This window comes from Electrophorus electricus, chromosome 2 (assembly GCF_041902795.1).
Source record: "Electrophorus electricus isolate QZ-2024a chromosome 2, ASM4190279v1, whole genome shotgun sequence".
NCBI lineage: Eukaryota > Metazoa > Chordata > Actinopteri > Gymnotiformes > Gymnotidae > Electrophorus > Electrophorus electricus.
The window spans coordinates 1,367,501-1,387,500 of NC_137498.1; the positions used below are offsets into that span (position 1 = coordinate 1,367,501).

The following is a 20,000-nucleotide window of genomic DNA, read 5'->3' on the forward strand; positions in this document are numbered from 1 at the left end:
TTGACCAAACAAAATCGGCAAACACAAATAAAACAGTAAGACACTGACAGTCTCTCTGCTTTCTGTGTTTTATATTCTGTGCTTTTTAGCAATAAAAGGATACACATATACTCCAAGACAGACCAACACAAAAGGAAATAAGATAATGATACAGAGGGGAAATTTAGATTGCGCCAGTACAACATTTACATGATGTGGTAAAATAGTAAAAAATATAGTACAATAATAGTATGGAAAATGTGAAATATAGTATAAAATTAGATATATGTAACCCCTCCCTAAAGGCACCCTAATGAAATGATCATTTAGGTGGAGCACATCTCAGAAATTATGTGTTGGCCCAGTGTAAGTTATAACTCTAAGCGGTTAATGACCTCAATGATACACAGGTTAGTAAATACCCCAAAGTTGACATTTTATTTAAAAAAAATACCCTGCACAAAAGAAAGAAATAAGTGAAATAACAGTTTGTGCTCAGTGGCTCTACCGAATTTTGTGGCGTTACAACTCAAACGCGCAAAGAAAATACACCAATATCAGTATTTCTCTTACCCTTGGAGGCCTCAGTTGTAAATTAATCAGTTGTTTGAACACTGAAATTAGTAAATTAGTAAATTAAATTAGTAAATGAAACAATAATAAATGGTCAACACAATAAATCCAAAAATGAACCAGATCTTAGCTGTGTCCAGCTTAGCACTTGGGTGTTCACAGGTATTTGTATTATCACTCGTTGGGGCCCAAACATTGGGGCACATTGGTAGGACGCCGGACGGATTGTACACGAAACACGGAGCCGGTTGTTCCAGCACTCACGAGTCCGTGACACATACGGAGATGAGCCGTAGTGTCAGAATCAAACAACTACTCACGTCTCCTCGCACGCAAGTGCGATGATGTGTGCTGAGACTCTGGTCCTCGTAGTCCATCCGCACGAGCAGTAGTGTGGAAAATCCAGGCCTCTTGATCGAGGAGTAGTGGTGTGTCACGGTCTTGTAGCTCTTCAGCTGAATAAGGCTAACTCGCTTCACGGAACACAAACAAAACAAACAAAGCATATAGCGGAGAGAAGGCTATACTTTCACGCTAACAAACCATTTTAGAGTTGAAAGACAACAGGAAAAAAGTTACAGTTTGGGCCTGTATACGTGCGTATATTAAGTCTAAAAAACTAAGTTCAGAGGAAACTAGCTTATTCCTTGCACTGGGGAATTTAATTTCTTTATTGCTTTTGTCAACTATTTTAGATTTTATGGTTAATTTGTAGATCACAAATCATTCCCTGACATACACAATTTTTGTCATTTTGTTTCTTGCATAGCTGCACTATAACTGAATCACACTACATATCACCTCTACAAAGGTCTCTTTATCACTCTGCCACAGAAACACCAGGGCCAAACTGTAATCCCTCATCTCCTGTATCTGGGATCAGATCTTATTTACTTACTTATGCTGCCCTCTTGTGTTGATTTGCAATAACGCAGTTTTAGTCTATTGTAACATTTATTCTTTTTTGCGTGGATGAGCACTGTTTTGAGAGTTAAACTTTTTAAAATCACATTTTGTTTGCAATTTAAAGGTTTGCGCGCGTCACCCATCCGAGTCAATAAAAGAGAAGAATAAAATATTAAATGCAATATTATTGAATAAAATAACTTTTAAGGGTAATGAAATTAAATATCGTTTCTTGTATTTACTACTGATCATATTGTTTATACATTGTACATGTGTTCAGTCCTACCTTACAACTTGATCTAGTTCTACTGTACACCTTTGTATTCATGCCTTTCATTTAGTTAGACTGTACACGTGTGTTTTTAATTTATAATTAAAGTTAATTCATCAGTCCCCCTCAATCCCTCTGGTCTGAGTTTCGACACAGGTTGTACACAGTAACACAATGGTTACAAAACGTTTTCATTAACAACATCTGTAATGTAATGAAATTACTAGATTAAGATGTTCATGTAAACGTACCAGAGTAAAGGCTGTTATCCAGAGTGCCTCGATGTCTCCCTCTACTGGTCACCGAGAGACTGTCATATGAGAACGAAAGTCCTAGAAGCGCTCTCGCTCTCAAAACACGCAGAATACCTGCTTGTTCAAAGACTTTGCTGAGGTAAGTTTACATTTTTATGATTTAAACATGAATATGGATAAAACGCTACATGACTATACATTGTAGTTATAAATTAGGCTTTAGTGTTTGTTTTTGTACGAGTATTTCTTCCTATCATAACTTTAGGTGTCATAGTATACTAGTAGCAAATTGATAGCCTTCATTTCCTCATAAAACACGATCTTTTACCTTAAAGAGTCCAAACCGCGGGGAGTTCCCCCTCCTGAAGAGACAAACACGGTAGCACGTCTAATGAAATTCTAGTCATATCTGTACAGCGTACGTTATTAAATCTCTGAACGTGAGAAGTCGCTGTAAAGTGTTTTACTATCAGGACTATATCAGGCTCTCACTGAACATCCACATCAACGATGCTTTGACAGAGAGGTTAGAGGAACTGATTATTTATATCTAGAGATCCAAGAAAAAGACTGGAATCAAAACCAGGAAAATTAATTTGGAAATTCATTTGAAATGAACCATTTAAACAGTGCTAGAGAGGGTGTTTATACCCAACCTCAATATGCACTTTACACAGCACAGAGAAAATTACAAATGAATAGAACAAAGATAGTGTTTATAGTCTTAGGTTTTAGATATAAAAATAAGGAAATAGACATTAAATGGCACTTGTGATAATGGTGAGTAAATGGCACCTTATGAAAAGTTCAATGAAAAATTGAATGTACCATTTTATCTTACACCTACCAGTCAGTCAGGCAATACTGGTTTCCAAAGTCTGTGTCAGCAATAGTCCCACTTGGCCACTAGAGGTCCTCATCACCTGAATACTAGTGTGGTTACCATGGTTTCTGTCACTGAGCTCACCTGTTCCTGATTTTACTCATCAGTCTCCCTACTTAAACTCTCCAGTCTGTTCAATTAGTGTGGAGTTTTAACGGCTATTGTAGTCAGCGTAATCAAACTGCAGTCATTCCATGTTTAACTCTCATCACCAGAGTCTTGGGTTGAGTTCCTATCTGGTTGGAGTTTCCATGTTCTCCTCATGTCTGTGTGGATTTACTCTGGGAACTCTGGTCCAACAGTCTCCCACAGTCCAACTCCCCCCCCCCAAAAAAAAAAAAATGTATGTTAGGTTCTAATAAAATCATTTTCTGGGAGTGTTTGTGAATGATTGTGTCTTCATGCCCAGTGATGGATGTTGTTCTGTCCTCAACCCAAGGGGGGGTTGAGGTTTCTGTTTGAGAGAACACAGTGTGTGTGTGTGTGTGTGTCAGGGGGTTAAGGTTTCTGGTTGAGAGTACACTGTGTACAGTTGGCTGCTGTTTCTCACTGGCGTGTGATTAGATGTAAAAGGTGTGTGTATGTTAATTGTAAAGTGACCTTGAGTTCCTTGAAAGTTCCCATAGAAATATAACTTAATTCATTCCTTAAAACTCCATCTCATCTCTCTGAGCATCGTATGCTAGTTTGATACTGGAGCTACAATTCTAATGCAGATAACAAATACAGGAATCTTTAGCCCACCTGTTAGCAGGGACCCCACTTGTCTAACGTTGCCCAACCTGATAATGGTGAATAAATGGCACCTTGCAATATGAAAAGTAAAATAAAAAATGGAATGTGCCATTTTCTCCTTATGCCTAATTCTGCCAGTCAGAAAATCCTGGTAAAATCCTGGTATACACACTTCTTCAGTTTGACACTTGAGCTACAAGCCTAATGCAGATAAATAATGGAAGCTTTACCCTCCTGTTAGCAGGGACCCCACCTGCCTAACAGTGGATATGAAGGGAACTCAGTGAAGTAGGGAGGACCTTCACTGAGGATGTTTACTGCCAGTTTAATGATCTGATCATCCAGTGTTATTCAGTGTGGATCTGTGTTCTAATGGAAGAACAGTAAAAGAGTGTTATAGCAGGAGGGTGTTAGAATATGCTGGGTATTAAAGCAGGAGTCTCACAGCTGTTTTAAACACACGTGTCTGGTGTCTTTTGACTGTCCATCAGTGTCCTCAGCACACCCTTCACACACAGCTGCATGCAGTTTGCACAAGTGCTAACTGTTGGTATAAATGTCCATTAGAAAACTACATTACCCACAAAGCTCCAGTGCAAAACTAAAGAATTGTTTTTTGTGCAGGAAAATGCCAGGGGCCAGAGTTTCAGAAGACCAGGATCAATTCAGCTGTCCAGTCTGTCTGGATCTACTGAAGGATCCAGTGACTATTCTCTGTGGACACAGTTTCTGTATGGTGTGTATTAATGACTGCTGGGATCAGGATCATCAGAGGGGAGTCTACAGCTGCCCTCAGTGCAGAGAGACTTTCACTCCGAGACCTGTTCTACACACAAACTACATGCTGGCTGAAATGGTGGAGAAACTGAAGAAGACAGAATTCCAAGCTGCTTCTCCTGTTCACTGTTACGCTGGACCTGGAGATGTGGAGTGTGATTCCTGCACTGGGAAAAAACACAAAGCCATCAAGTCCTGTTTGGTGTGTCTGGCCTCCTTCTGTGAAACTCATATCAGACCTCATTATCAGTCTCCTGCCTTTAAGAAACACACGCTGGTTAAAGCCTCCTTAAGACTACAAGAGAAGATCTGCTCTGAACATGCTAAACTGGCTGAGATCTTCTGTCGTACTGATAAAAGCTTAATTTGTTATTTGTGTATGATGGATGAACACAAAGGTCATGATACAGTGTCAGTTGCAGCAGAAAGAAATAAGAAACAGGTGAGAACAAGAAATCTTGTAGAAACAGTTCATGATAATTCTGTTTCCTGTGTAGAATTACTTGCATTTCTTCATTAAAGAAGCTAATTGCTCATTTCAGTTGTTATAGGAAATATTTGGAAATTACTTATTAAAATTGAAGGTTTTTTAAACAAGGTAGTGGCAAATAAAATTAGGCATCACTAGTCTTTAGTAATAAACAGAACAGATCAGTCAGTGAACATTAGAACAGCCAACACCCATCTTGATGCATTTATACTTTCAGTGTAACACATGACAGTCTCTAATCTCTGTGGCATAAGAGTGAACTTTATCTCCTTACCTGACATTAATGTTCAACCTCATAGCTCATCATTTACAAACAGCTGAACATAATGTATTCACCCCCAGACTGAGCTACAGGAGGAGCAGAGGAAACACCAGCAGAGAATCCAGGAGAAAGAGAAGAAGGTCCAGGAGCTGAAGCAGGCTGTGGACACTCTTAAGGTGAGTACTGAGCAGAGAGCTGCTGGAGCAGCTATTTCAGAGCTCAGTCAGGCCTCTCCTCCAGTCAGCCAGTGAGGAGACCAGTGTTGGGACACTTTGGGATCCTACACAACCACAATGTGCACTGTAAGTCATCCAGGGTCACAGTGAGAGAGTGGATGATAGTTCAGCTTTAAATGGACCTCCATCTTGTCTGTGTGTCTGCTAACAGCGCTCTGCACAGGAAGCAGTGGAGGACAGTGAGAGGATCTTTACTGAGCTGATCCGCTCCATTGAGAAAAAACGCTGTGAGGTGAGAGAGCTGATCAGAGATCAGGAGAAGGCTGAACTGAGTCGAGCTGAAGGACTGCTGGATCAACTGGAGCAGGAGATTGCTGATCTTAAGAAGAGAGACACTGAGCTGGAGCAGCTCTCCCACACAGAGGATCCCATCCATTTCCTCCAGGTAACAAACTCTGTCTCAGCTACAGAGGAACCTGCTCCTCATCAAGTTTAAATAATGACCCTTAACAAAAGTTTATTAAAAATGCAATAAAAAATGCTTGAAATTATATAGTGTACTCATTCATTCATTCTTGTCTATGATGATGTTCTCTGCAGAGTTTCCCATCTCTCTGTGTCTCTTCTGGATCTGTGGACTCATACAGCATTTCTATCCATCAACATCTCTCATTTGATGGAGTGAAGAAATCTCTCTCTGATCTGAAGGAGCGAATAGAGACATTCTGCAAAGAGGAATTCAACAAAATCTCTCCACATGGTAAGAGAAACAACAGAACGTGGTGTCAGAAGTGGGATGGTGCTGTAGAGACCATCAGGAGTGAATCATGGTTAAGGACCCACCCTCTGCTGTTAGGGGGATGGTATAAAGCCCAGTGTGTGAACCCTGGTGAGGGACAGGGGCATGACCCTGGATGATGAAGGGCATGAGTGTTTAGGACCCATGGAAGGGGTGTAGTGGAGGTGTGCTCTCCCCAAAGGGGAAGGCAGTGTGGTGACAGAGACCATCACCCCCTGAAGGAGGGAGGCTGATGTGATGGGGATTGTCACTACAGGCAGGTGAAACAGCTATAATCTGTAATGTATAAAATATAAACTGGCAGCAATAATCACACACATTTGTGTGATAATAGTTTGAAACTGATTCTTCTATTAAATAAACAACAAAAAACCCCATTAAACCTCACCCATATATAGAAACAAACAGGAGAGAGAATGAAGATTTGTGTAGGGTGTGGGTTTGTTTTGTTTGCGTGTATGTGTGTGTGTGTGTGTGTGTGTGTGTGTGTGCACGTGTGTGAAAAAACAAATATACCACTGGGCTTTTGGATAGTAAATTTATAAAGTATAAAAAACAAAATGTAGATAATTTTATTTTCACATAGTAATTAAACGTTTAGGAATATAACTGACTGTGTCTGTAACCTACTTAACCTACTGTAACCAGTCATGAAATTAATAACACACACACACAGACACACACAGACACACACACCACACAAACACACATGGCGGCGGGGGGGGGGGGGGGGGGGATTGAGGGAAAGAAGAGAGAATAACTGAGACACAAATGAAGACAAATAATCTTCCTGAATAAACTGACTGAACTTTGCCAAAGTCTGTTATTCACAGTAAGATTCAGGAATGTTTTGTTTTTAAATAAATAATCCACATATAATCCCACTGTTAGTCTGATCTGGTTCTGAATGGAGCATTTGGGCCTCATTCATTCATTCATTCATTCTGTTGGATATTTTGATTCTGTTTCTCCACAGCTGCAGCAGTTCAGATGTTACCACCAGAGCCAAAGACCAGAGAAGATTTCCTGAAATGTAACACACACACACACACACACACACACACACACACACACACACACACACACACACACACACACACACACACACACACACACACACAAACAAACAAACAGAGAGAAACACATTTAGCTGATTTCAGTATGAATCTGCTGTTGCTACCATAGTAACTAGCACAGTATAATCTTTAAATATTTCATACGGAAATGTATGAAAACAGTAACCAACAGACAAATGTATCTTTACTGAAATTAATATAAATTAATACATTTTGTAAATTAAACCTAAAATGCTCTTTTTTAGATTTCTGTCAGATGACTCTGGATCCCAACACAGCACACCGTCGCCTCATTCTGTCTGAGAGGAACAGAGTGGTGACAAATAGTATGAGAGTCCAGCCATACTCTGATCATCCAGAGAGATTTGACTTCTGGACTCAGGTGTTGTGTAAGGAGAGTGTGTGTAGATGCTGTTACTGGGAGGTTGAGTGGAGCAGTGTGGGAGGGGTGTTCATATCAGTCTCATATAAAGATATCAGCAGGAAAGGACGGGGTAAGGATTGTGGGTTTGGACACAACACTCAGTCCTGGAGTCTGGCGTGTTCTTCTACTCTCACTTTCTGGCACAACAATATTAGGACTGCGATTTCAGACCCACCGTCCTCCAGAATAGGAGTGTATGTGGATCACAGTGCAGGAACTCTGTCCTTCTACAGAGTCTCTGGCACAATGACCCTCCTACACACAATCCACACCACATTCACTCAGCCTCTCTATGCTGGGTTCTGGGTCTATGGAGGATCAACTGTGAGGTTATGTGATATAAAATAATGTTTGGATATTTTACTATTCTAAGTAAGTTGATTTAATTATGAGTCAGATCAGTTTTAGTCTGTATCTACAGTACATTATCACAAGTGCCATTTAATGTCTATTACTTTAGTTTTATTTCTAAAACCTAAGACTATGAACACTATCTTTGTTCTATTCATTTGTAATTTTCTCTCTGTTGTGTAAAGTGCATATTGAGGTTGGGTATAAACACCCTCTGTAGCACTGTTTAAATGGTTCGTTTCAAATCAATTGCAAAATTAATTTTCCTGGTTTTAATTCCAGTCTTCTCCTTGGATCTCTAGATATGAATCATCAGTTCCTCTAACCTCTCAGTCATAGCGTCGTTGATGTGGCTGTTCAGTAAGAACCTGATATAGTCCTGATAGTAAAACACTTTACAGCGACTTCTCACGTTCAGAGATTTAATAACGTACGATGTACAAATATGACTAGAATTTCATTAGACGCTGCCGTGTTTGTCTCTTCAGGAGGGGGAACTCCCCGCGTTTAGGACTCTTTAAGGTAAAAGATCGTGTTTTATGAGGAAATGAAGGCCATCAATTTGCTACTAGTAAACTATGACGCCTAAACTTAAGACAGGAAGAAGTACTCATACAAAAACAAATACTAAAGCCTAATTTACAACTATAATGTATAATCATGTAGCATTTTTATCCATATTTATGTTTAAATCATAAAAATGTAAACTTGCCTAAGCAAAGTCCGAGAGCAAGCAGATATTCTGCGTGTTTTGAGAGCGAGAGCGCTTCTATCGCTTTCGTTCTCATGTGACAATGTCTCTCAGTGACCAGCAGAGGGAGACATCGAGGCACTCTGGATAACAGCCTTTACTCTGCTACGTTTAATCTAATAATTTCTTTACATTACAGCTGTTACTAATGAAAATGTTTTACGTTTATGCCGATTTTGTTACTGAGCACAACATTTCAAAAGCCAGACTAGAGGAACTGAGGGGGACTGATGAATCAACTTTAATTATAAATTAAAAACACATGAACAGGTAGGACTGAACAATTGTACAATGTATAAATGATATGAGCAGCAATAAATCCATGAAATGATATTTAATTTAATTACCCTCAAAAGCTATCACTTGTCATATTAAGTTTTTTATTTTATTCAATATTTTATTTCACTCCTCTCACCACAGAGTTCACACTTTGCCCCTCCACACTCCCCTCACTAGAGCTGCAGGAGGCATCGAAGGTTCGGTGCTTTTTCAGTACTACAATGTAGCAAACGAGTCGACTCTGTAACATTCGAAGCTTTCAATGCTGAATATAACCTGAGGAACCGAATCAGTATTCTGGACATGTGAGTCGAATTGCGCGTGCTAATTTGACTCGGACGGGTGACACTCCAGCTGTCGCGAGCAGCGAGAAGGCGGGAAGCTCGCTAGCTAGCTAGCATGGCTACAACAACAATGAAAGACGGTCTCAAGGAGCCAAGTGTGGCCACATTTAGCCTACATCACTGATGAAGACGGCCAGAAAACGGATACAACAAAATCTCTACGAAAAAGGTGTTATAAATCTCTCCACTGCAAAACAGCAACCAGCAGCTTAACAAAGCATTTGACCAAGAAGTATCCTGACCTATACAAAGTGACAGGTTACCATAGATAAAGGCTACACCGGTTTGTATGGGAACGTGTCTTTTCTGGGCTTGTTCCTGTGAGCATGGTGTCCTCCGTCCCTTCTCTCTGGGTGTGTCCCCGTTTTAATGGAAAACAAGCCCTCTAGGTACATCAGGTCCTTCAAAGGTGTTCAGCCCATCAACCATATGTCATACTGCCTCCAGCTCCCACAGTCGTTGTACATAAACCTACACAGTGTGTATGTGAACTAGCTAACAATGCCAGAGCTAATGTAGGCTCCTCCCAGTCAAACAAACCCGACATATTACAGGTCCAATAGGAAAATGAAGGATAAGGAACATGGTGGGGAATGAAGTGTGAAAGACCCTCAGATGGAAGCAGGGGACTGGACCCTGGATTACCTGCACCCACTCAAACACTACACATTTAGTGAGAGTTTTAGTTTTGTAAGAAACAATCATGATTTGCTGAATATGAGGGAATGATTAGTGATCTAAACCTCCCTGAAAATAACTGATTTCAAAAAAGCTAAATACAAGAAACTAAAATCAAAATCCAAGCCACAAAATATATAGTTACATAAAGCAAAACACATATAAAAGGCCAGCTGGTGTCTGTCATATTCAGAGTAGCCTTTAGGACTGTAAGGAATATCACAAATGTGTTTAATTAAAACAAGAAATCTAATAGTCATAATAATGTCTTGGCATTATCAGTGAAGTCTTAGATTTACAGGTAAGATACAGATGTCTCTCATATGTAAGATCACATTATACTTGGTATACTTAAACACAACCAATACAATCAATTTTATTTTCACTCATCTGTCTTGATTGCCAGAGTACACATGAACCCTGCCACTTTGAACATATGAGAAGAGGACTTCTTTAAAATTAATTATGAATGATTTCTGCCACATTAGCCAGAATGCTCAAAAGTAGATCTATAAAAAGCAACTGTTTTTGTATGTTTGAAGCCAATTTCAAAGCCAAATGTAAAGTTAAATGTATTTATACAGCTCTTTTTACAACAGCTGTTGTCACAAAGCAGTTTTACACATGTCTGAGTCCATGCCCCCAGTGAGCAAGCCAAGGAAGCAAGGAAAAACTCCCTAGAGCACGAGGAAGAAACCCTGAGAGGAACCAAGACTCAAAGATGGGGCCCATCCTCCTCTGGCTGACCCCAAACACAAAAATCAAATGACTAAAGAGGTTTAAAATAGACCCTGAAATACAACCCGCAGACTCAGTTTCAGTGAATATAATCTTACAATGGCCAACAAAATGTAATTTTAAAAAGTTACATTTTTCAAAACAGTTCTCAACCATGCAAAACGGAATAAATGTTAAAGTAGACTGAAACTGTGTTATTGCAAATCAACACTAGAGGGCATCTTAAGTAAATAAATAAGATCTGATCCCAGATAGAGGAGATGAGGGACTACAGACCTGATCCCAGATAGAGGAGATGAGGGATTACAGATCTGATCCCAGATACAGGAGATGAGGGATTACAGAGCTTGGCTCTGGTGTTTATGTGGCAGAGTGATAAAGAACCCTTTGTACAGATGATATGTAGGGTGATTCAGCTATAGTATAGCTATGCAAGAAACAAAACAAAATGACAAAAATTGTATGTCAGGGAATTATTTGTGATCTGCACATTCACAGAAAACATAAAATAGTTGAGAAACGCAATAAAGAAATGAAATTCCCCAGTACAAGGAATAAGGTAGTTTCCCCTGAACTTAGATTTTTAGACTTAATATAAGCAGTATACAGGCCCAAACTGTAACTTTTTTCCTGTTGCTTTCTAGTCTAACGGTTTGTTATCGTGAAAGTATAGCCTTCTCTCCACCGTATGTGTTGTTTGTATTGTTTGTTAGCGTGAAGTGAGTTAGCCTTATTCAGCTAAAGAGCTAGCCACAACTCCATGCTACACCACTGAACGGGCTACTCCTCGACAAAGAGGATTGGAATCTCCACACTACTGCTCATGTGGATGGACTAGGAGGACCGGAGTTTCAGCACAAATTATCGCACTTGATGTTTGAGAAGCGAGAGGAGACATGAGTAGTTGCTTGATTCTGACGCTACGGTTCATTTCCGTACGTCATGGACTCGGGAGTGTTGGACCAACCGGCTCTGTGTTTCCTGTACAATCCATCCGGCATCCTACCAATGTGCACCAACATTTGGGCCCCAACAAGTGATAATATAATTATGTGTGCACACCCCAACGCTAAGATGGACACAGCTCTGGTTCATTTTTGCATTTACTGTGTTTGACCATTTATTATTGAGTATTTCATTTGCTAATTTCAGTGTTTATTCAATTGATTAATTTACAATTGAGGTCTCAGTGGGTAAGAGAAATACTAATATTGGTGTATTTTCTTTGCACGTTGGAGTTTTTTTTTTTTCTTCTGCTGATTGTGGTTACGGTAAGGAGTAACTCCACAAAATTCGGTAGAGCCACTAAACACGAACTGTTATTTTGTAATTTTTTTTTCTGTTATTTTGCTTATTTAATTCTTTTGTGCAGGGTATATTGTAAATAAAAATAGTAATTTTGGGGTATTTACTAACCGGTGTATCATTGGGGTCATTAACCACTTAGGGTTTAAAAGGAGTATTACTATCAACATGGTAGTATTAGACACATTTTTGGAGGGTATACACTAACTTACATTGAGCTAACACGTCATTTCTGAGCTGTGCATTCCCTAAATTATCGTTTCATTGGGGCGCCTTTAGGGAGAGGTTACACATCTTATTTTATACTATATTACAGTGAGTGAGTAATTGAGTGAGTGAGTAATAAAATGTTTTGGGTAAAGGAAAGTTAAAGTAGTGATCAAAATATTATCCGGTGTTCTCCTAAGGTGACCTGTGATCTCAGTGTAGTGTGTTTTGAGGGCTTCTGTATCAGTTTAGAGTCGTACAACAGTGTATTTGAAAGCATGAAGATTTATCATGTTTCTGTGGGTATCTGAAGACACAGCGCAGAGAGCTGAACAGGACCAAAGTGGATTATTCTGGTTTGTTTTAGCAAAAGGGTACCAAGTGGTACAAGAAACAGTGTTATCAATATTAGGAGGGCATATGAGATCTTTTTATTTTTTTTAAAGAGACGTCCCTTGTTTGAATATAATGGAACCAAACTCTACCTGGTATAAGTATTGAATATCAAATTGCATAATGGTAATAATTTGGACATGATGGAATATGTAAAAAATGAAGGAAAAGTGTATAAAAGTGTATTTAAAAAAAGGTAGCTAATTTTAAGAAGTGAAGGTTTATCTGTCAGTGATTCCTACATGTTATTAAGTGAACGCTTCAAGATGGAGGACTACGACAAGTCAGACTGTCGGGATTAAGATAGAGCTAAACCTTCTGTCTTCGGGTTCCCCACTCATCCCCAAAGAATACATGTCATATGCTATAAGGATTTGATAGCTAGTCGCTTAAAGTGTTTTCTTGTTCTTTCTCAGTCTTTAGGAATCAGTCATGCATTGTGTGTTACACCGTAAGATACTTTTAAAAAATTGTTTAAGAAATTTCATATTTTTCTTACCTTTTAGCAACTGGCAAGTAATATTCCACACTTCTGTACTATACTGTATATTGTACTACTATATCTCATTTTATACTATATTATGCATTTTCCATACTATTTTTGTACTATATTTTTACTATTTTACCACATCATGTAAATGTTGTACTGGAGTAACATCTGAATTTCCCCTCTGGAGCATTAAAGGCTATATCTTATTTCCCTTTGTCTGTCTTGGAGAATATGCATATCCTTTGACTGCTAAAAAATACAGAAAATAAAACACAAAGCAAACTGACTGTCAGTGTCTTACTTTTTTATTTGCATTTCCCAATTTTGTTTCATTTTTGTCAATAATCATCAATTATGAGTACTTTAAGATAAACTGTATCGATAACTGTGCTCTGACCTGGAGTGCCAGCAAAGATTAAAATGATCCAAAGGTAGAAGCCGCCATTTCCACAATGTAAAAAAAACCTTTCTGCTCATTTAATGTTCATTAAATTATACAGGGACATATCCAAGTATTAGACTTGGAATATAAACGATTGTTCATGACAATTATTTTACATCAGTTCATGTAGTCCCATATGTGTGAGCTCTTTATGTTTGTTAATGACAGCTTAACTAGAACTCTACATACGTTTCAGCCATTGCACTACATTCGCACTACTATTGTCCAAAAGATGACAGATGGACAAATTAACAAATAAAATGAAGTTCTAAGACCCGAGTTCTTTTTGCGAGAGGTTCTGGACTGAAAAAAACCCCAACTTTTCCTATACTTTCCTAAATGTCAACCTCTTCTAAGAAAAGCCCAGGAAAAACCTCCCAAAGTCTTACTGCATCCGGATTTTATCCAAATCTCTGTAGGGGTGTTAACAAGGGAGTCGGTCTAACGAACTCATTCACTTCTAAGTCATGAATACTGATTTCCTTTTTCTCACTCTAGAAGGGTTCAGATTTCTTCCAGTCATTTTATTTTAGCTGATTACAAATATAAAAACACAAAGGAAAACAGTTACACATTCCATATAATAACTTAATACATAAAGCCAGATAGGCCAGATTTTCATAGATTTTCACACTTAAGTAGAACGTTATTACCACACAAATTCACTTGTGCATGTCCATGTCTAAGACACCATTTCTCATTTTCTTTAAGCTTAGAATGTCACAACTTATTAATTAATAACTGCATACAATGAACCTGCTGCTATGAACACACAGTTCAGTTAGATTATATGACATATCTCGCTACAGTCACTGGGTGGCACTCTGGGTCCGTGAACTCAAAATACTGTGACCTCAGAGGAACTCAAAACATGACAACCTCAATTCCTTTAATAATTCTTCGTGTGATTCTTTAAAAACCTTCCCTCTGTCATCTGCTGAATAACTTCACCTAGGACACGCGTGCCACTTGTGGGTATAAACACGTCAAAGAGAAACCACACTGCACACAACAGCTGAATTTAAACAAGTGGTGCACTGCATGGCAGTTCCATAACTCGCTCATTAACTCTGTGAAACAAATGGATCAAATACACTGGATCATCTAATAGAAAAATAATATAAAAAATAACTAAACACATATCAAATAGAAACACAATACCATATCCAGCATATTTACAGCATAAAAAAAGTTGTTTTGATTTCATATTTTTTTTACCTTTTAGCAACTGGCAAGTAATATTCCACACTTGATAAATTGACTACAAATTAAAGATTTTCTACATTGTGTGAAGTTAACAACTGGGGTATCAGTTTAATTGAATTGAAAATATTATACATTATATAAATATTATATATTATATAAATATAAGAAGCTACGCCAAAACTTTCATAAAGCACTAGGCCTCTTTGTGTATCACGATAATGTATAGAATGCCATTACATAATGATGGTGTGTGTGTTTCTGCAAATGTGGGCAAGAATAAGAGAAGTGCTGTGGCTCTGTGTGAAGTGCAATGCCACCACAACCAAACCACAGACCCGCTGAATGGACATGGCACTGATATAACATATGTTAATATGTTATATAACAATATAGTTATACCTAAACACTCGATGTTATATTTGTGTAATATTAGATACAATGGTGCTATATCTGTGTAAACGTGTTGTATCGATGTAATGTAATTATATTGGATGTTAGGTACTGACCGGGCGTTCTTCAACTTTGAACTTTAACAGCTACTGAACGGACTGACTTGCTTTGCTGATTTCTTAATAGACTGAATGAAAATGGGGAGAAGACTCAGATCTTATTTTCCATCATTTCAACAGAATTTTTAAGATTTGAAAGTTTTCTTTAAGATTTTAGTGACTTATTGATTATTGACATAGAGAGACAGTAGAAACATACAAAAAACAAAACAGCAATGAAGTAATTAAATTACAGCACCAAAACCCGTGATTAAAGGTTGCACAAAGTTACACTAATGAAATACAACTAGTCGTGTGCAGAAACTATGGGACATTTCTTAACCACAGTCACCCAAAATCATTTATGAATTCATGTAAAAATGTATACCTTATGCGTGGGGACACGAAAACACCTGTTCCATCACATCATACATATTAACTATTAGAAATTTCATGAGTCAGAATAATTTTTAATAGATATAATCAAAGCGTACACATTCTTTATATCATGGAGATGTTTCTAGACCGTTCAAAATTTAATTAAATGAGTTATTTCCATGCCATGAAATTCATACAGTAGTCTGACACCATCTTAACTGGCGATTTTCTTTTGTTACCCTGCGCATTTACAGCGCAGCTTCCTGCGTTATTTCGTTCTGTCCGTGAGGCTGCGGTAATGCCCTTTAATGCCCTTTAATGCCACTCCACGTTCATTCAGACCCTCCGGTTCTGTATTTCTGACAGCGACCTGAATTTCACGTTAAACGCCAAATTCAAATGTCACGCGTAGGCGGGTTTTTACGGCCGAATGTAAACAAGTCGCCCTGATAAGAGTCCGAAGTCTCCCAGAGCTCGACACAAACTTTGGGTAGCAGGTGGTTCACTGAAGGGATTTATTTAAACGGACAAACGGCGAGACGGTTGATTGAACATATTTGGGTAAATCGCGGTCTTACATGAACTGCAGCCGTACGGGAAAGCTATCAGGCCTGTACAGCAGACGAATATGAGGCTCTTCATCTTGGGGTTCACTTTCAGTTTCGGTATGAACTTACTAATATTGGTCGTAACCAATGACGACCACCCAGCAAACGACGGACGTCCCAGCTATCAAAGCTCACATTTCATTCAGCGCTGGTGGAAATCCATGATTTACGGAATACAACTAAATGTTGCGCTTATGATTTTTAATCGATTATTTTTAGTTCAGTCAACACTGAGAGCATTTTATTACAGTATTTTATAACTGACGTGTAAATGCATTATACATGCATGAAACGTATGTCTGTATTGCTAGAATAAGCCTGTATGATTAATATAATTTTGAGCTAAGATCAGCAGAATGGCTACACTAGTTAAGCTTAATTCTGGCTAAATGGTGTTACATCCATGATATTTATGGAAGAAACAGGCTTCCCCGCTTAAGTCTGGTCACATGTCTCCTGTTTTCATCCTACTTCAACCACTCCATGCTTGTTTCAACACTCAGTGAACGGCTCAGTGAAGGGCTGGACTTTGCTCTAAACTCTACACAGCTCACTTCCGCCTGCCGGGGCCTGTGAATGTTTTCAGGCGGAACACGGTGTACGTCATTTCTGCACTCATTTACATGTCAGTACAATCATTGTTAATTTCTCTTTTCACCTTTGCATTAAAAAAAAAAAAAAAGCTTACTGTGAACACCAATACTAAGTACGGTAATAGTGCAGTAAGCTGTGTTATACTTTTTCTTTATAATAAGTTTAAATGGGTAGAGGAAAAAAACTTGATTAAAAAGGACCACTTTCCTGTTGTATCACAGGTTCGTCATTTCATCAATAGAGAGTACTTATGAGCAGTGAGAGGAAGTTTGTGGGAGGAGTTTGGTGTTCCCAGGGCGTTATTTTAGTACATTTAGTACAAACCACGTTAATTTCCATTTTACGGCATTTAGCTACTTACATTCATGACTGAGTACAACTTGAGTAATTGAGGGTTAAGGGTCTTGTTCAGGTGCCCAACAGTGGCAACCAGCTGGAGAAGGAAATATTATTTGCCAACTGCTAAACAATAACAGACCTCACAACTGCCATTTTTGTTTTGCTAACGATGCCTTGGTGAGAAATGGGAGCGTCTTCAGGCATGTGACGTGATCACAGCATTAAGACATTGGATGGGAGCCCGGATTGGGTTCATAAACACGTATCCGGTGTGACGTAACAGAGGAAACACTTACCCAGCTCCGGAATGGCAGACTGGTTGGTGTGCCATGATAATGGTATCAGGGTTGGCAAACTTAAATGTTCTTCCTTAAATGTGTGTGATGTACTATTTGACCTTGGACATTCGCAGCTTTCAACACGTGTAAACGCCGTCTTATTTATTTAGTCATTTATTTTTAATTGGCTTGAGTTCATGGTGTCAAAGCCACAGGACTTTGTGTTTCAGATAAGCAAAAATGTCAGAATTAGTTTGTTAACCACCTAATGATCACAAAACGTCAAGGTTAAATAAACATTTTATTTTAGGGGTGCATTAAATGTGTGTAATTATTTAATTAATCTAATTGCAACCCAGGAATGGACGTATGTTTGAAACAGCGATGGAGGTATATGGTACCATCCGTGACTGGAGTCGGACCTAAAGGTGACAGAGTCTCTCCAACAGTCCGCTTACACACATCACTTCTTCCTGTTGCTGGTTAGCCCACTGAGCCAACAGAAGAGGAGGGCCATGCCACTTTTGTTGCTGTGGTGATGGATATCAGCGAGGACATTCAAAATGAATCTTTGGTAAGGGTCTTCATTTGATTCTTTTTTTCGATTCATAGTCATGTCACCAGAACATCACATATGATATTGAATTAACAAGATATGTGAGACTTTATATACGTGTGTGCGTCTATGTATGTGTATATGTCAATGTGTGTGTGAGTGTGTGTGTGTGTGTGTGTGTCTGTGTATGTGCACTGATGTGTGTGATGTGTGTGTGTGTAACTATACAGTGGGACAGGTGAGAGGCTGGACTCCTTTGAGGTCCAGTGCTTTGTTCAGCTGAACCTCCAGGACCTTTCCTGCTTTAGTGAGTTTCACGTTCCTCATACAGCCTTTAAACGAGGTGCTGATGGTCAGGCCAAACTGCTTTAAGCCCTCTGTAACACACACACACACGCACACACACACACACACACACACCAGAGAGAGAGAGAGAAAGCGACCGAATGTAAAGATCTTTTTTGCTGCACATTTATAGAGCGCATACACAAATCTCTCTATTTTCCCAGCATTTCAGACCTATTTTCTACCCTTTTCTACTGCATATATAGACAGAAAGCAGGTGTAATGGGGCAATAGAGCTCTTCCCATAACTCTCCCAGTTTCTCATCATTTTCACTCATCTCTAAAGGTGGAGGTTTATCACACCTGGTGGAGGTAACCACACCTGGATGCTGCTGTCTGCAGGAGCATCACGGATAAAGTAACACCAAATCTTTCACATGACGGACCCAATTAAATGTAACCACGGCTGTCGTGTTTTACTACAGTGTTACTATGGCAACGGTTTGACTGGCGTACCGGGGTATCCTCCCACATAGACAGGGTCATTGGTGTCGGCGGAGGCAGAGCGGGCATCTGGGCTCGCTGCCTCTGACTTCTTGCCATCGACGATCAGTTCCAGGCGGTGCTTCAGCTTGTGGGCGGTGACAGAATGCCACTGTCCGTCACAAAGCCCCGCCTCCTCATCAGGTTGGTGGGCAGCTGAGACGCGGCCCACTCCGTTATCAGCATGGAACAGGAGCTGGAGGGAGAACACACACACACACACACACTTTAGGTTTTTCATTTTATAATTGTTGCCTTCAAGAAGGCAACCCCCTCCTCCACCCCCCCTCCACCCCTCTCTCTCTTCCTCCATCTCACCCTGCCGTTGTTCAGTTCGATGCCCACGCCATCCATCTTCTGACTGCTGATGGCCAGTAGAACTCCGCTGCTACTGCTTGTGCGGAACTCCAGATCTACTGACATGTCGTTACCTACTCTGTATGTGGCCACTGGACGGACACACACACACACACACACACACACACACACACACACATACATTGTCATTTATTCGTAGGTCTGTACATTTTGAGCATTCGGGATTTTAACCCTGAGATCTATTACAAGCAACCACAGAGACCACCTGTTTTAGCATGTGTAGAGCCCACCTGTTTATATGCGAGTAGAGCCCACCTGCTTTAGTGTGTGTAGAGCCCACCTGTTTTAGTGCGAGTAGAACCCACCTGCTTTAGTGTGAGTAGAGCCCACCTGCTTTAGTGTGAGCAGAGCCCACCTGTTTAAGTGTGAGTAGAGCCCACCTGTTTTAGTGTGTGTAGAGCCCACCTGTTTTAGTGCGAGTAGAGCCCACCTGTTTTAGCGTGAGTAGAGCCCACCTGCTTTAGTGTGAGTAGAGCCCACCTGTTTTAGTGTGAGTAGAGCCCACCTGCTTTAGCGTATCCAGTGCCATCGAAGTAGGAGCCAGGCTGAGGGTTGGCGAAACACGACCCCACCCGGTAGCTTGAGACCGGGTTCTCCATGTCTACTGACCTATTCTGCATCCGGAAGTTTCTGATACAGCCATCGATGCTGTACACCACCTACATACAGACACAGACACAGACACACACACACACACACACACACACACACACACACACACACAGACAGTCAAAATACCGGGGAGTATTTGTCAGACCCACTGT

At 39.7% G+C, this 20,000-nt stretch overlaps 2 protein-coding genes and 1 long non-coding RNA gene across 3 annotated transcripts in view; 1 reads left to right on the plus strand and 2 right to left on the minus strand.

Moving 5' to 3' along the window:
- LOC145643790 (uncharacterized) overlaps positions 1-2,099 on the minus strand; it is a 4,129-nt gene extending 2,030 nt beyond the window's left edge. Inside the window, exons 1-2 of the long non-coding RNA XR_014116080.1 lie at positions 1,981-2,099; positions 873-1,025 (exon numbers count right to left, since the gene is read on the minus strand). This is a non-coding gene — a long non-coding RNA (uncharacterized LOC145643790). The remainder of the gene's footprint in view (positions 1-872; positions 1,026-1,980) is intronic.
- On the plus strand, positions 2,054-8,670 carry LOC118241806 (tripartite motif-containing protein 16-like). Its single transcript, XM_081695088.1, has 7 exons — positions 2,054-2,122; positions 4,226-4,820; positions 5,211-5,306; positions 5,518-5,751; positions 5,907-6,066; positions 7,082-7,138; positions 7,427-8,670. Exons 2-7 carry the CDS (start codon positions 4,230-4,232, stop codon positions 7,951-7,953), a joined length of 1,665 nt encoding a protein of 554 aa, XP_081551214.1. The 5' UTR covers positions 2,054-2,122; positions 4,226-4,229; the 3' UTR covers positions 7,954-8,670.
- Positions 8,671-17,758: 9,088 nt separating this feature from the next.
- LOC118241808 (laminin subunit alpha-2-like) overlaps positions 17,759-20,000 on the minus strand; it is an 8,294-nt gene continuing 6,052 nt past the window's right edge. The window contains exons 6-9 of the mRNA XM_035529025.2: positions 19,742-19,895; positions 19,177-19,307; positions 18,832-19,054; positions 17,759-18,407 (exon numbers count right to left, since the gene is read on the minus strand). Of these exons, the coding sequence (XP_035384918.1) occupies positions 18,253-18,407; positions 18,832-19,054; positions 19,177-19,307; positions 19,742-19,895 (663 nt within the window). The 3' untranslated portion in view covers positions 17,759-18,252. The remainder of the gene's footprint in view (positions 18,408-18,831; positions 19,055-19,176; positions 19,308-19,741; positions 19,896-20,000) is intronic.